General features: G+C 47.2%; 1 protein-coding gene across 2 annotated transcripts in view; it reads left to right on the top strand.

The window, feature by feature from the left end:
• Window positions 1-14,782, top strand: part of TRABD2A (TraB domain containing 2A) — a 58,054-nt gene that overhangs the window by 9,768 nt on the left and 33,504 nt on the right. For both annotated transcript variants that reach the window (XM_025405653.1, XM_025405652.1), the window contains exon 2: window positions 745-1,305. In XM_025405653.1, coding sequence (XP_025261438.1) covers window positions 745-1,305 — 561 coding nt within the window. The remainder of the gene's footprint in view (window positions 1-744; window positions 1,306-14,782) is intronic.

Genomic DNA, 14,782 nt, shown 5'->3' with positions numbered 1-14,782 from the left:
ACAGAGCGAGACTCTGTCTCAAAAAAAACCAAAAAGTAGCATTTCTGAGTTCCACCTCCAGAGATTCTGATGTGATTGGTCTGGGGTGGATCCAGGCATTGGACTTTGAAAAGCTTTGTGGGTGATTCCAGTGCATAGCCAGAGTGGAAGCCTCTGCCTTTGGGGATGTTGGTTTTAAAATCTGAAGGAGCGGGACCATCCGGTCTGCCTGGGAGACAATGAATGGGCTTCTCAGGTGTCTCTTAGATGGTATCAGGTATATCCTTGGAGGCCCCTGAGACTCACTTCTTTAACTCTTGCCCAGTTCATTGCTAGGGCAGGCATGGCACAAACTCAAAACTGGTGACTGCTATTGCTTTCTCATCTTGGAATCAACATTTTGATTGAAAAGGGGGGTCCCATCCCCTTTTGATTGAAAAGGTGGGTCTCATCCCAGACCAATCAGATCAGAATTTCTGGAGGTAGGACTCAGAGATGCTTCTTTTAAAGCTCCCCTGGTGATCCCGACGTATAGCCAAGGTTGAAACTAGAGTCCTAATGAGCCCCTGATTTCATAATTTGCTCCTGTCTATTTAAGACATGGATTGTCCTGGCAGGTGAATCTACATGGACTCAAAAGTCTAAATTCTAGTTTGATATATTTTCTCTTGAAATGTGACTAATTCATTTCCTCTCACAGGTTCCTGACCTCCCCCCTCCCCTCTCCCCCGTATTATACCTTGATGTTGCCTTTTTTCTTTTCAGCAAAGTGAGTTGAATTCCTTCTTGTGGACCATTAAGCGAGACCCGCCATCTTACTTCTTTGGCACGATCCATGTCCCATACACCCGAGTTTGGGACTTCATCCCCGACAACTCTAAGGAGGCTTTCCTGCAGAGCAGCACTGTGTACTTTGAGTTGGACCTCACAGACCCCTATACGATCTCAGCTCTCACCAGCTGTCAGATGCTGCCACAGGGCAAGAACCTCCAAGATGTGCTCCCCAAGGACATCTACTGCCGCCTCAAGCGCCACCTGGAGTATGTCAAGCTCATGATGCCCTTGTGGATGACCCCAGACCAGCGCGGCAAGGGACTCTACGCAGACTACCTCTTCAATGCCATTGCCGGAAACTGGGAGCGCAAGAGGCCTGTCTGGGTGATGCTTATGGTCAACTCCCTTACTGAAGTGGACATTAAGTCCCGTGGGGTGCCCGTCTTAGACCTGTTCCTTGCCCAGGAGGCTGAGCGGCTGAGGAAACAGACTGGGGCAGTGGAAAAGGTGGAAGAGCAGTGCCATCCATTGAATGGGTTGAACTTTTCACAGGTAAGACTCTCTTTGCATAAAAGACTTGGTGGTGTTTGGTTGTATGGGTGAATCTGCTGAGTTTCAGGGCAGGTGATGGACCACGGGCACAGCTTGTCTAGAAATTGTCTTTGCTCAAAAATGCTTTTCTGGAGGTTAGAAAATAAGCCACGTGGTCAGTTATATCACTTATTTGAGTATTGCCAAGAAAGAAAATCTTGTTTTTTCTTATCATTACAACAAATACTGTGTGCTTGCTTTTTTTTTTGTTTTTGTTTTTTTTGAGACAGAGTCTCACTCTGTTACCCAGGCAGGAGTGCAGTGGTGCCATCTCAGCTCACTGCAACCTCTGCCCTCTGGATTCAAGCAATTCTGCTGCCTCAGACTCCCTAGTAGCTGAGATTACAGGTGTGTGCTACCATGCCCAACTACTTTTTGTATTTTTAGTAGAGACAGGGTTTTGCCATATTGGCCAGGCTGGTCTTGAATGCCTGACCTCAAGTGATCCACCTGCATTGGCCTCCCAAAGTACTGGGATTACAGGTGTGAGCCACTGTGCCTGGCCCACACTGTGTGCTTTTAAATGCATTTTAGTTCAGATCCTTCATTAAAAAGATGCTTTGAGAGGTTGTGGACATGTGGATGCCACACTGGTTGTCACAGGGCATGGCCTGGTTTGAATATGATACTGGCCATTGCTGTTTTAGGTGACAGCAGTCTCTTTGAGGTCACTACTGTCCCTCTTCAGGGCACTGCCCCAGGACGGTTCCTTTCCTAGGCAGAGTTATGCTCCCCTTACCCATGGTTTAAGGATCCTACCCTAGGGCATTGGAATTTAGGTGAATGTTCAAGAAGTTAGTTCTTCAATTCTTATAAGTAATACTTTATTAAAGTGCTGTGGTTTAGTTGTTTCCATGAAAGTTGTTTAAAGTGCATTAGATACTTCTGGAGACCAGTGGGAGCTTTGCAATATGAAATAAAGTGATCTTGTTTTCTAAATGTTCTCATTGGGTTGCCTTGAGGTTTTGTTCCTCAGAATTTGAGATTACTGTTAATCCAAATAGCTCAGCCTTAGCAGATCTTGACATACTCAACTAAAGTGGTTATTTAAAAGCTGTAAGGACATGTAACAGCCTAAAAATAATGTTTCTGAGTTGATAATGATATCTTTGCCGGGCGCGGTGGCTCAAGCCTGTAATCCCAGCACTTTGGGAGGCCGAGACGGGCGGATCACGAGGTCAGGAGATCGAGACCATCCTGGCTAACACGGTGAAACCCCGTCTCTACTAAAAAAATACAAAAAAAAAAACTAGCCGGGCGAGGTGGCGGCGCCTGTAGTCCCAGCTACCCGGGAGGCTGAGGCAGGAGAATGGCGTAAACCCGGGAGGCGGAGCTTGCAGTGAGCTGAGATCCGGCCACTGCATTCCAGCCTGGGCGACAGAGCGAGACTCCGTCTCAAAAAAAAAAAAAAAAAAAATGATATCTTTAGGGAATTTATCTTGCTAAAATTCTATAATATTAATAAGTACTCAGATGCTATTCTATATGCTATAGTATTTGTTTGGCACACTAAGATTTATAGATAAGATAAAGGATCATTATTAATTGTCTGCATTGATCTCCTGGGAAAAATGTTCTTGCATTATTATGGAAACCCAAAGAGCCAATGTTATAACCTTTTCAATGTCTGCATTTAATATAATATTTTCAAAAAGAAAGGGGCTTTGATTTGAAGGCTTATTGATTTTGACCGAATGGGTTTGAAATTGGTGAGCATTTAAATCTGAGCCAAAGCCTTCTTTCGTACTCCCAATTGGGGAAAAAAAGACTTGGAAGTAAAATGTTAGCTCAAGCAATGTATCTCTGAAGGAAGGGGTGCAACACTGTCTCTTAAGATAACATATTTCAGCGTTATTTTAGAGCACAATAATTATAGACTACAGTGTCATGTTGATTTTATAACACATTCTTAGGGTTTATATAGTTGTTTAACATGTATAAACTAATTTCTTGTAAGACCTTGAGGTTAAGCTAGCAAGGTAGAGTTGTTTAAATTTAGGAGGAAAGCCTGACTTGTTCTTAAGAGTCTTTTTTTTCATGTAACTTCCCCGTGTTTCCTTTCTAGAGATAAACAGTAAAATACAACCTGAGTATACAGCTCAATGACTTTTTTTTTTTTTTTTTTTTTTTTTTTGAGACAGTGTCTCACTTTATTGCCCAGGCTGGAGTATAATGGCGCCATCTCAGCTCACTGTAGCCTCTGCCTCCCAGGTTCAAGCGATCTTCCTGTCTGGGATTACAGGCACCTGCCACCACACCTGGCTGATTTTTGTATTTTTAGTAGAGATGGGATTTCACCACGTTGGCCAGGCTGGTCTTGAACTTTTGGCCTCAAGCGATCTTCCTGCCACAGTCTCCCAAAGTGCTGCGATTACAGGCGTGAGCCACCACGCCTGGCCTCAGTGTAGGACTTTCAGCCATCACTTAACTTCTCCGAACTTTAGTTTCCTCATCTTTCCAATGGGATAATAATACTTGCCCTACCATCCTGTTATCAGAAGCAAATAAAAGCAGGAAATTGGAAAGCACTTCATAAATATTATAAGATATAAGCAGAAGGGAGTGAATATACAGTGCCTACTATGAGACAGTCCTCACTGATAATTTTTTTTTTTTTTTTTTTTTTTTTTTGAGACGGAGTCTTGCTCTGTCACCCAGGCTGGAGTGCAGTGGCCGGATCTCAGCTCACTGCAAGCTCCTCCTCTCGGGTTCATGCCATTCTCCTGCCTCAGCCTCCCAAGTAGCTGGGACTACAGGCACCCGCCACTTCGCCCGGCTAGTTTTTTGTATTTTTTAGTAGAGACGGGGTTTCACCGTATTAGCCAGGATGGTCTCGATCTCCTGACCTCATGATCCGCCCGTCTCGGCCTCCCAAAGTGCTGGGATTACAGGCTTGAGCCACCGCGCCCGGCCCTCACTGATAATTTTATATTTAACTTTGAAACTTCTCAAGATGAGTGGAATCATTGATTTTGCATAGGGAAATTGTTTTTCTTCTTGGTTTCCCATAGACAAAGATTTTTTCAAAGAAGTTAAAGGAAAAGAGGACAAAAGCATAAAACAGAAGGGCTAGCAGAGGTTGCAAATAAGAGGCATATGGGCTGAATCTGGCTCGCAGTTCTGTTTTATGTGGTTAGCATATTTTCTTTTCTTTTTTAATGACTAAGTTGACAATATTTAAAAATTGAGAAATATCATATGAAGAACAGCCTGGATTCTCTTGAGCCCTCAGAGGATCTGGAGTACTGGGGCCATGCTCCCACATAGCAGCAGTTGGCTGGACTGAGCACTGGCTGCCCCCTTTAGACGGGGCCAATAGTGTCTTTCCAGTTTGTCTGGGGTCCCCACTCCTCCCTGTTGCCTTTCGCCTAGCCCTCTTGACTTCTTTTAACTCATCTGCCTGGCCCCTGTAGGCCTTGTGGCTCTTGGTTTGTGGGGTGTAGGTCCCTGAATCTAACTGAAGTCTGGCAACAGGACCCTGACATGGATGCCTGGATTTGATCTGGTCATCTCAGGGCAGACATCATCCTTGCCCCTCAGTATCAAATCAAGTTATGACTCCTGTTCTCCTTCACATAAAGTTCATGCCTGCTTGGTACTGCCAGCTGCATTGGCATTCCCTATGTGAAGAAAGCACATAGCTTAGACCTGAAGGTTCAGTGGAGTGGGCTCAGCAGGGTGGTGTCTCACTTCCCCTCTGTCTGCACAGGTGGGTTCCCCTAGAGAAACGGTCTTGCTAAATCCCATCTCCATGTTCATACATCACCAGGCATCTATGGATAGGCTCTAGGCATGGGGAATTGCAATGCCTGCTCTGCCCATCTAAGCATAGGACTCTCCTGTCCACTTCCCCACCAATGGATTGGATGTCATGGTGGGTGGGACGGGAATCTGTGAAAGCTCTGGTCTCCTGCATTGGAATCTGTCCTTTAGGACCCAGTCACATCTTGGCTTGGGCTCTTTTTTGTCATATCCTTAAGTGAACATGAATGTGGCCAACAGTTCTGGAGTTTCCCTCTGCTTTCCACATGCAAAGCCTGCATCTTTAGGCTTTCAACATCCTAAGAGGCAGTTAATTGGATGTAAAAGTCCTTTTGCAAACCCCAGAGTTGATGCTGAGGTCTTATCTGAATTGAGACTGTGCAAAGCGTCACTTCTTTGTTACTGTTTACTCCTGCCAATAGATGGCACTAACATGTTTCATATTTGCCTTTTTGGCTGTCACTCCTTTGTACTTTCCAGTAGGATGGTTACTGCCAGTTCTTGCTCTTCAGTACCCTAACAACTCACTCTCTCTGCTGAAAAGCCCCCCTTTTTCCCCCACAGTGCAACCTTCAGTAGTGGTTTGGGCTCAGTGGACATACTTCCAGATTGTATGAAACTGCAATTCTTGAGTTACAGTTTTGGGGTGTTGGAGAAGATGGGGACTTTGTTCTTTGGAGCAAGTTGTCTTTAGTTTGGTCGGTCGCCTAATACAAGAAACAAATGGCTCCAGGATGATTCTCTGGAAAGGTCCAGGGCAGAGTGGAGTGGTGGAGGCAGCCCCGCTCCCCAGGAGCCCTGTGGTCTGGCTGAGGAGGAAGGGCAAATTCCTAGAAGGATGCCACCTCTCTCAGCCTGTGGTTATTAAGGGCTAGGTGGATGCTGGAGGGGTGAGAGCTGGGGAGGTGCTAGCTGGCCTGAGGAAGACTCCTGTGGAGGAAGGGGTCAGATTCTTTGAGGATGGGTTGGCCTGCCAGGCCTAAGGGAGAGGATCCCGGGGATACCATATGGTATCTTGTTTTGTACTTTGCAGGTTTCTGCACATTCTTACATCAGTGTCGTGGGTCTTAAGAACAACCCTTGAGGCTAGGAGGTCTCTGTTCCTAGAGGCTAAGGCAAGAGTGTGGGGGGTCAGCCAGCAGAGGTCACTGGGGATGGTTTCCTGCTGGAATAACCTGGGAGAGGCCCATCTGGAGGCAGAGGGTGGGCCGGCGTGGGGTCACAGAAAGAGTTAGTGCACGACAGGCCTCGGCTCTCAGATCTCCTCTTTCTAATCCAGCTCTGCCTCTGAGTGTCATGTGGGACCCCTGTTGATTTCAGTGGGGATGGCACTAGGTTCAAAAGGTGGAAGAAGAGACCCAGAGCGAGCAAATGAGACACAGGGTTTATTGAGAGGACTGACTTACAGGGTGATCCAGTGGCAGTGGGCTGGACAGGAGAATCCCAATCGCTTGTAAAAAACATGCAGTTGATAAATCACCTTCACTTAACACCTGCTCCTACATGGCCATCCTCATTTAACTCAAAGCAAAGGGCCTCAATCCCTCGTGTGGTCCATGTTCCACAGGATGGACCAGGGGTTCGGATGTTCCTTATAGATAAGGAATGAATCTCTGGGTTGGCCACTCCTGGATTCCTTAGCTCGGAACTCTGAACACACATTCTTCTTTTGAAGTTATTGCTGTCAGGTGCACCTATATACACTGAGTGCTGCCAACTGCCACACTTAGAGGAGTAATTGGCTTAGGGATTCTGGCTTCCTCATCATAAATTTCAATAAAAGCAGGAGGTCACATTTTTTTAAAAAATTGACTATGATGCTCATAGATGACTTTTCCACATTTTCCATGACTGATTTGGAAGTTGCTTGAAGATGGAGATCCTGACATCCTATTTTTCCTTGATAGTTTTGGTTTAAAATGAAGGCCTAGGAAAAATATGTGAACTCTCTGAAAGAGAACTCTTCCCCTTCTAGTCAGGAGATTGTGACCATCCTGGCTAACACGGTGAAACCCAGTCTCTACTAAAAATACAAAAAATTAGCCAGGCGTGGTGGCAGGTGCCTGTAGTCCCAGCTACTTGGGAGGCTGAGGCAGGAGAATCACTTGAACTCAGAAGGCGGAGGTTGCAGTGAGCCGAGATTGCACCACTGCACTCCAGCCTGGGCATCAGAGTGAGATTCCATCTCAAAAAGACAAAAAAAAAAAAAAAAAAAAAAAAAAGGTTGAATAGAGCCTTTCTAAGAGCTATGTAATATAGACTTGCCTCTTAAGATTCACATGAAGTCTAACCTTTTGCGAGCAATTTGCTTTTAATGCCACTCTTTTGCTTTTTTATGTTCTTTCCCAACATTGCGATGTATTATTTCCTGTTCTTAGGCATGGTTGGGCTGAAGTGCTGCAGTTACTGTTGATACCCTGGGAGCCTGACAAATCTATTCCTCGGATAGACCATGTCCCGGCTTTCACATAGGCGTCAATACAGATGTTGTACGTGGACAGTGTCTTCATAAATTAGAAGTCTGGGTGGGTTCTTAGCTCTCTCAGGAGTGTCTTCTGCAGTGTTTTTTTCATGTTGGACATCCCTTTAGTTTCTGATTTTTTTGACCAGAGTAGAAAATCAAATCCACTTTGTACCTGAATGGCTGGCTGTGAAGCTCCTGAGCTCCTAGGCGCAGACTTCAGCTCTGTTTCCCCCTGGGCACAGGCCTGCTCAGGACTTGAGCTGTCTTTCCTTTTATGGCCACTTTTTATTTGGGACACGTTTCTTAAGAACTCAGTGTAGGCGAGGCACTCTTTCTAATTTTGGGGATTCAAAGACAAAACAAGTGTTGACCCTGCCTTCCCTTGGCTCTGGGCTGCCCCTCTAAAGGCCAAAGCGAACTGAAAAAAAAAAAGAATAGGTATTTTTGTACCTATTTTTGTACAGGTACCTGGATGCCACACATGCTGCTGGGGTTCTGTCCATGTTGTGGCTGTGTCTGACCCTGCCCAGCTGCTTTTGGGGTCCTAAGAGAGGCACTTCAAGGGGACCGCAGCCTAGTTTCTGCCTCATATCCCTGCCTCCTGCCCTGGTGAGCTACGCTGGCAGGAGAGAGCTCCTTTGAAACCCTAGCAGCCAGCTCTTCCTTGATACCTGCTTGGTGGATCAGCCCAAGGACACGTCCAGACTTTAGGAATAACTCCCAGCATATCTCCACGTGAGAAAAAGTGAGAACATGAATTCTCCATCCCTCCTCCAAAGATTACACCTGCCAGGTAGGGGTAGTTGAGGCAGAGTCTACCCCATTTGGGGGAGAGGAAGAAGGACAAGGAGACAGGTGGGACTGGGGCCAAGTTGTTATCTGGGATCCTCCAAGGAGTTGGTTAAGGTGTTGGGGTCAAGGTGCTCCATGGCCTAGGGACAGAGGAAGTGGGGGCTGCCCTGGACCCCGAAGTGGTTACTGGTGGTATAGCATCATGTCATGCCACGGGTATTAGGGTGCTTCTTCTCTGTATTCTTTTGCTCTGTCCCTCCTGACACTTTTTGTGCTGTCCTACCTTCCTGAACTCTTCACGAGGCTCTTCCCTTTGCATTCACAGTCATTTAGAGCTTAAAAGGGAGCTTCAGCAAGAGCTGCAGAATCATAAAATGAGGAATCCTAACAGGAGAGACCTCATTAGCCTCACAGTTCTCAGGTGAGAACTGCAGCTCACACTGAGTCTCTGCTCTTGCGGGTCCTTTGGGCCGGTGAGGTTGTTTATCGCTGAGCAGAATACAGGCAGGTGGGTTGCTGCTGCCTGACTTTCGGGGAAAGGACAGCTCTGGGATGCTCTGTGCTCTCTGGGGCTTCCGTGCTGTCTGGAGAGGCTGCCGATGGTTGTTGACACAACCCAGGTCCAGAAGTGATTTTGAAATGCTGTAGAGCAGGGGTCCCCAATCCCCAGGCCACAGACGGGTACTGAAGCTTCATCTGTATCTACAGCTGCTCCCCAGCCGTTCCCTATCACTAGCATTACTGCCCGAGCTCCTCCTCCTGTCAGATCAGTGGCTGCATTAGATTCTCATAGGTGCGTGAAGCCTAGCGTGAACTGTGCATGCGAGATCTAGGTTGCGTGCTCCTTATGAAAATCTGATGCCTGATGATCTGTCACTGTGCCCCATCACCCCCAAATGGGACTGTCTAGTTGTAGGAAAACAAGCTCAGGGCTCCCATGGATTCTACATTATGGAGAATTGTAGAATTATTTTATTACATATTACAATGTAATAATAATAGAAATAAAGTGCACAATAAATGTCATGTGCTTGAACCATCCCGAAACCCTCCCCCAACAGTACCCCCAACCTGGTCTGTGGAAAAATTGTTTTCCATGAAACTGTACCTGGTGCCAAAAAGGCTGGGGACTGCTGCTTGCAGGGTGAAGCCCTATTGGACGGCCCTGTAAATCGATCGCCAGGCTGATGGAAAGTGTTGGCAGATGTCTGAGGCAACTTGTGACTGAATCCAAGCTCGAGGGCCTGATACCTGTCTGAGCACCTCCCCACTGCTCCCACCTCCCTTTCTGGATCCAGGGCTTTCAAGATCCTGTCAACCCTTCACATTCCCACACAGCCCTGGCTCTGCTTCTCAAACATGGCCTACATCTGGCTTCTGCCAGTGGGTGATCAGGGGATGACCCCACACACCTTCTCCACCTCTCCAACAACCCCCAACCCTGACTCTGCTGTTGCTGTGACTGTTCAGAAAGCAGGCGCCATTGCCTATGACGCAGAGAGGAGAAACTGTGGAGGATGAAAGAGAGAAGGAAATAAGCAGAGAAAAGGAGGTCTAGGAAAGGGATTTGGACAGCCCAAGACTGGAGCTTTTTTCTTGCTTTTCTGGTCCTCTCCCTAGGAGATGACGTAGAAATCACGGTTAAACACCTGTAGTGGACATGAGGGTTTGTATTAATTTGCGAGGGCTGCCATAAACAAAGTACCACCAACTGGGTGGCTTCAACAACAGAAAATGTCTGCCTCACAATTCTAGAGGCTAGAAGTCTGAGAACATGGTTTCATGTTCGGCAAGGCTGGTTTCTTCCAAGGCCTGGATTATGGCCGGCCCTTTTAACTTAAAGGCTCTATCTCCAAATAGTCATTTTCAGAGGTATGGGGGGGCAGGGTGGTTAGGACTTTGACATATGAATTTAAGGGCTACACAGTTCAGCCTGTAACACAGACCCAGGGTAAAGTTGCAAAGTTTGAGCAACTTTGACAGGGAGGAGATTTTGACATGATTTCAAAGCTGTCTGATGTTAGGTGTCCAATCAAAGTGAAAACATTGTGTAGAAGGTTTTCCACCTTGATGTGTGTGTGGTGGGGAGGAGAGCGTCCAGCTGTGCCAAGTTCATGGCAGGTACTTGCATTGTGGCTAATTCTCTTATAGCAAAGATTACTTGAGCCCAGGAGTTCGACACCAGCCTGGACAACATAGTGAGACCTCCCATCTCTCCAAAAAATAAACGAGACTGAGCCATGAGCCAGACAGGCCATTTGGACTGCCAGCTTCCTACCTGTGATGTAGAATGTTCAGGCTAAACCAGTGGTTCTCGAAGTGTGTCTCTGGACTGGCAGCATCAGCATCACCTGGAACTTATTAGTAATGCAAAATTTGGGACCCCCATCCCAGACCTCCTGAACTGGAAACTCTGGGGGTGGGGCCAGCCATCTTTGATGGTATCAGTCCTTCAGGTGTTTCTGATGCACATGCAAGTTGGAGAACCACTGGGTCCTATTCTTGGTCCCTGCTCCAGTCCTGTTCTTGTATTGCCACTGTGCGTTACCTCAAGTTGCAGGGCTCCGAAGACCCTCTTTTCTCCTGAACTCATAGTGTCTGCTGTCCATACCACCAATGAGAAGTTGCTCATTTGCTGCCATGAGGCGGCTGTTGAATTATCAGGCTTATGGTTATTTAATTCTTTTGTTGGTGATTAACTTTCCAGATGTTTATTTTGTCTCCTGGCCTGGCACATAAACTTCTAAAGAGCAAGGATCTTGATTTACCACCCCCCTCCCTTTTTTTTGGTATGGGTCTAGCATCATGCCTTGCACATGTGGGTGTTTACTAATTGCTGGGTGCAATTGGAGGGAGGCAGTTTTCTGAATGCTCAATCTGGCCATACTGTATTAAAAGACCAAACTACAGCATTTACTCTTTGCTGGCTGTTTCCATCTTTACCCTGACTTTTTCTCTTCTGTTGATCTTCCCAGAATCATTTCCTTCCTGCCACCAGGGCAGAGATGCTGCTTACACAATGTTAGTGTGCCATTGTCCTGGGGGGTAACTCCCAAACCATAAAAAAGTGAAAGTTTAAAACACACCCCAAGGGCAGTAGTGGGTGTGTGGCTCATGACTGTGGGGGCAGAGACCTTCCTTCCCTTGCGAGGGGTAGTTTTTGAATCCGTGGTGCAGGTTTTTTAAAAAAAGTTTTTATTTCTATAGAGATGGGGTCTTCCTATGTTGCTTGGTTGGCCTCAAACTCCTGGCCTCTAAAGATCCTCCCACCTCCGCCTCCCAAAGCATGGGGATTACAGGTGTGGACCACCATGCATGGCCAAATGGGAACCAACCACCCCTTGGTTCCACGGGAGTTTGAACCCTGGACCTTTGATGTGTAAAGCAGACATGATAACCGCTACACTGTAGAACCAAGTGTGGTTCAGTGTGGTGTGGTGCAGTTTTATAGCTTCTCTCCAAACCAGTCCTGAACTTCAGGGAGCCTCATATTGATTGAAGAGCCTGAAAATGAAGGCTGCCCCAAGGCCCTTGGTTGCTGGAAGCGGAAGTGACAGACATCCCTGCAGTGGGGGGGATTTTGGGGACAGCCTATCCTCATGAACCCAGTTTTTCTCCCTTCCTCCTTCTTTGGGGCTGTCATGGTAGAGTAACTGCCTAAGAATGTGATTAATGAGGAAAAGGTATACAAATTTTATTTTCTAAATATTATCCAGATTAATGAACATACTAGAATTTGAGCTGGATTTTCAAGGGAAGGCTAGCATTTAGTCAGGTAGGAAAAACAGACAGCTATTCTGAATGGGCCAAAAGTGCAGGCAAATCTGGGAAAATTTGTACTGCGCTGGCCACAGGGTGGCAGGCTGGGTTGGCTATATAAGCATTTGTGTAGGGGTCTGGTGAGAGATGATGTTGGAGGGAGCTAGACTGTGGGGCTGGGAAACCCAGGTGTGTTCTATGCACAGAAGGGTTATATAGAAGCTGTTTTTAGTGGGGAGAGAGAGGCTGGACATGGTGGCTCAAGCCTTTAATCCTAGCACTTTGGGAGGTTGAGGCAGGAGGATTGCTTGAGGCCAGCCGGGAGTTCAAGACCAGCCTGGGCAACATAGCGAGACCCCGTTTCTACAAAAAATGAAACATTAGCTGGGCATGGTGGTGAGCGCCTGCAGTCCTAGCTACTCAGGAGGCTAAGACAGGAAGGTCACTTGGGCCCACAAGTTTGAGGCTGCAATGAGCTATGATTGTGCCATTGCATTCCGACCTGGGTGACAGAGCAAGACTCTGTCTCTAACGAAATAGAATATAAAGTGGAGGAGGGATAGCACACAGCAGTGCTGCAGGACAAGGCATTTGGCCACTGAGTGTGTCTGGGTAGAGTGAGACACCCATCTACCTGGCAGTGGTGTTGGAGGTTGCCTCTTTGCTGGCAGCCTTGGCCATGTTAACCTCAGGACTCCGGGCCATCAGGAGGGAGACACTGGGAGTCTGGGAACTGAGACAGCTGGGGAGTGAGATATTTGACTTTTATTGAGTTGCATTGTGTGTGGACTTGACAGTGATTGTCATGTAGTTCGTTGTAGAAGGGAAAACCTGACATGGATGCTGATCATGGATATTGGAGAAAATTAAGAGAAATGCCAGGGACTCTGCGGAAGTGATATGGTTGATAATCATTCCGATGAACTGCTTAGCACTCATGCCTAACTGGCCCCAGGCACAAGTTCATATGTGGGTAAGGGTAGGTTATTAACTTTATTGTGCTTTTGATTTGCTTCTTCATATGATTTTTCATAGTTTGTTGACATAGTCTTGAGGCTGGGTTGTCTTGTCACAACTTTATAAAATGTAAAGGAAACTTACCTACCAAGCAGTAAAAGTTACAAGAGTGGAGATCTTCTGAGTCAGTCGGGAAGTGCTTGGTAGAGGTTGGACATTTACTAGGCCTTGGAGATGAAGAAATTAGTATTTATTCTCATTGTTACCCCAGCATTGCGTGGGATTTGGGGGAAGGAAGTGTATTAGCCTGCTTGGGTTGCTGCAACAGAATACCACAGCCTGGGTGGCTTTGACAAAAGAAACTGAAGTCTCACAGTTCTGGAGGCTCCAAGTTCAAGATCAGGGCGAATCCTCTCTCCTCGGCTTGCGGACTGTGTCTTCTTGCTGTGACCTCACATGGCCTTTTCTCTGTGTGAGCGTTGGGAGAGACAGCTCTGGCGACTCTTCCTCTTTTTATAAGGTCACAGTCCTGTTGGGTCAGGGCCCCGCCCTTATGACCTCATTCAGCTTTAATTCTTAAAGCCCTTTCTCCAAATGTGGTGACATGGGGGGTTAGAGCTTCAACATGACTTTCTGGGGGACATAATTTAGTGCATAACAGGAGAAGATGGATGAGCTTATTTAGCCCTTGAAAGTCAGGGCGGGAGCTGAACTGATTGAAAAGGAGAAAAAACGGTCAGGAGATGTGACCAAAGTGAGCAGAAGGCTTGGGGGGTGTCCAGGAGGCAGCGGGAAGACAAGAGAGGGAAGGTCCGGTTGGCCGTGTGCATTCTTCTAGGCTGTGTGCCCTCCTGGTGTTCAGGAACCGTCATTGTTGACAACTTGGCACTTCTTCAGGTTAAAATGCCACTGAAGATCAGTTTGGCTCGTCCTTATGCTTGAGTCCTTTTGTTGAGAACTCAGGTTCAAGTTCTGAGAAGCGCTTCCCCGCTACCTCTGTCAAAAAGCAGACCTAGACATCCAAAGAAGTGCGTGGAAGCTTTAGCTCCTGAGTCTGGCAGCATCCATTCACATGACAAAAAGGAGCAGAACTTTCATCATCATCTTGGTTTGAGGGGCCAGTCTAGACTCTTCCAAGGGACCAGTGTCTTTTCAGGTAAGGGAGGAGGTATTTGAAAGAGCGGTTGCGAATGTAGACAAAGAGCCTGAGAAGGACCTCCCCGCTGCCTGGAGACCTAGGTGAGGTCGGGAGGCAAGGACCAGACACCCTCAAGGTGTCTTAAAAAATTATCTGGGTGAATGGTCTGAGGGCAAGGGAGACCCTTCCCCTACTGCTTCCAAACTATACTTCAAGGGACTGAATGGCTCTCAAAAGTGAACTAAGGAAAAAAGAAGACACAACAACCCCACGCTCCAGAAGGTGAGGCCTGCGCTTGAACAGATGCGAGGCCCTTTGTTCCAGCGCGGGGAGGCTGGTGCGGTGGTGCAGGCCACTGTGAGCCGCGTAATGGGCGGTGCCTTTCATATGCAGAGCAGGTCTTTGATCTGAGGGGGATGAAAGTGCTGGAAAGAGGAGAGGCTCGCTGGGGGGCCTTTGTTTTTGACAAAAAAGGCATCTGCCGGACTCGAACCCCCTCACCCACCCCCTCAGCCCCTGGGCTAACTCAACAATGCCCCAACTGGGACCTGGGTCTCCCCACAGCT

Source organism: Theropithecus gelada, chromosome 13 (genome assembly GCF_003255815.1).
Source record: "Theropithecus gelada isolate Dixy chromosome 13, Tgel_1.0, whole genome shotgun sequence".
NCBI lineage: Eukaryota > Metazoa > Chordata > Mammalia > Primates > Cercopithecidae > Theropithecus > Theropithecus gelada.
Note: the sequence above shows the minus strand (reverse complement) of the source record. Positions and strands in the feature narration are given on the sequence as shown.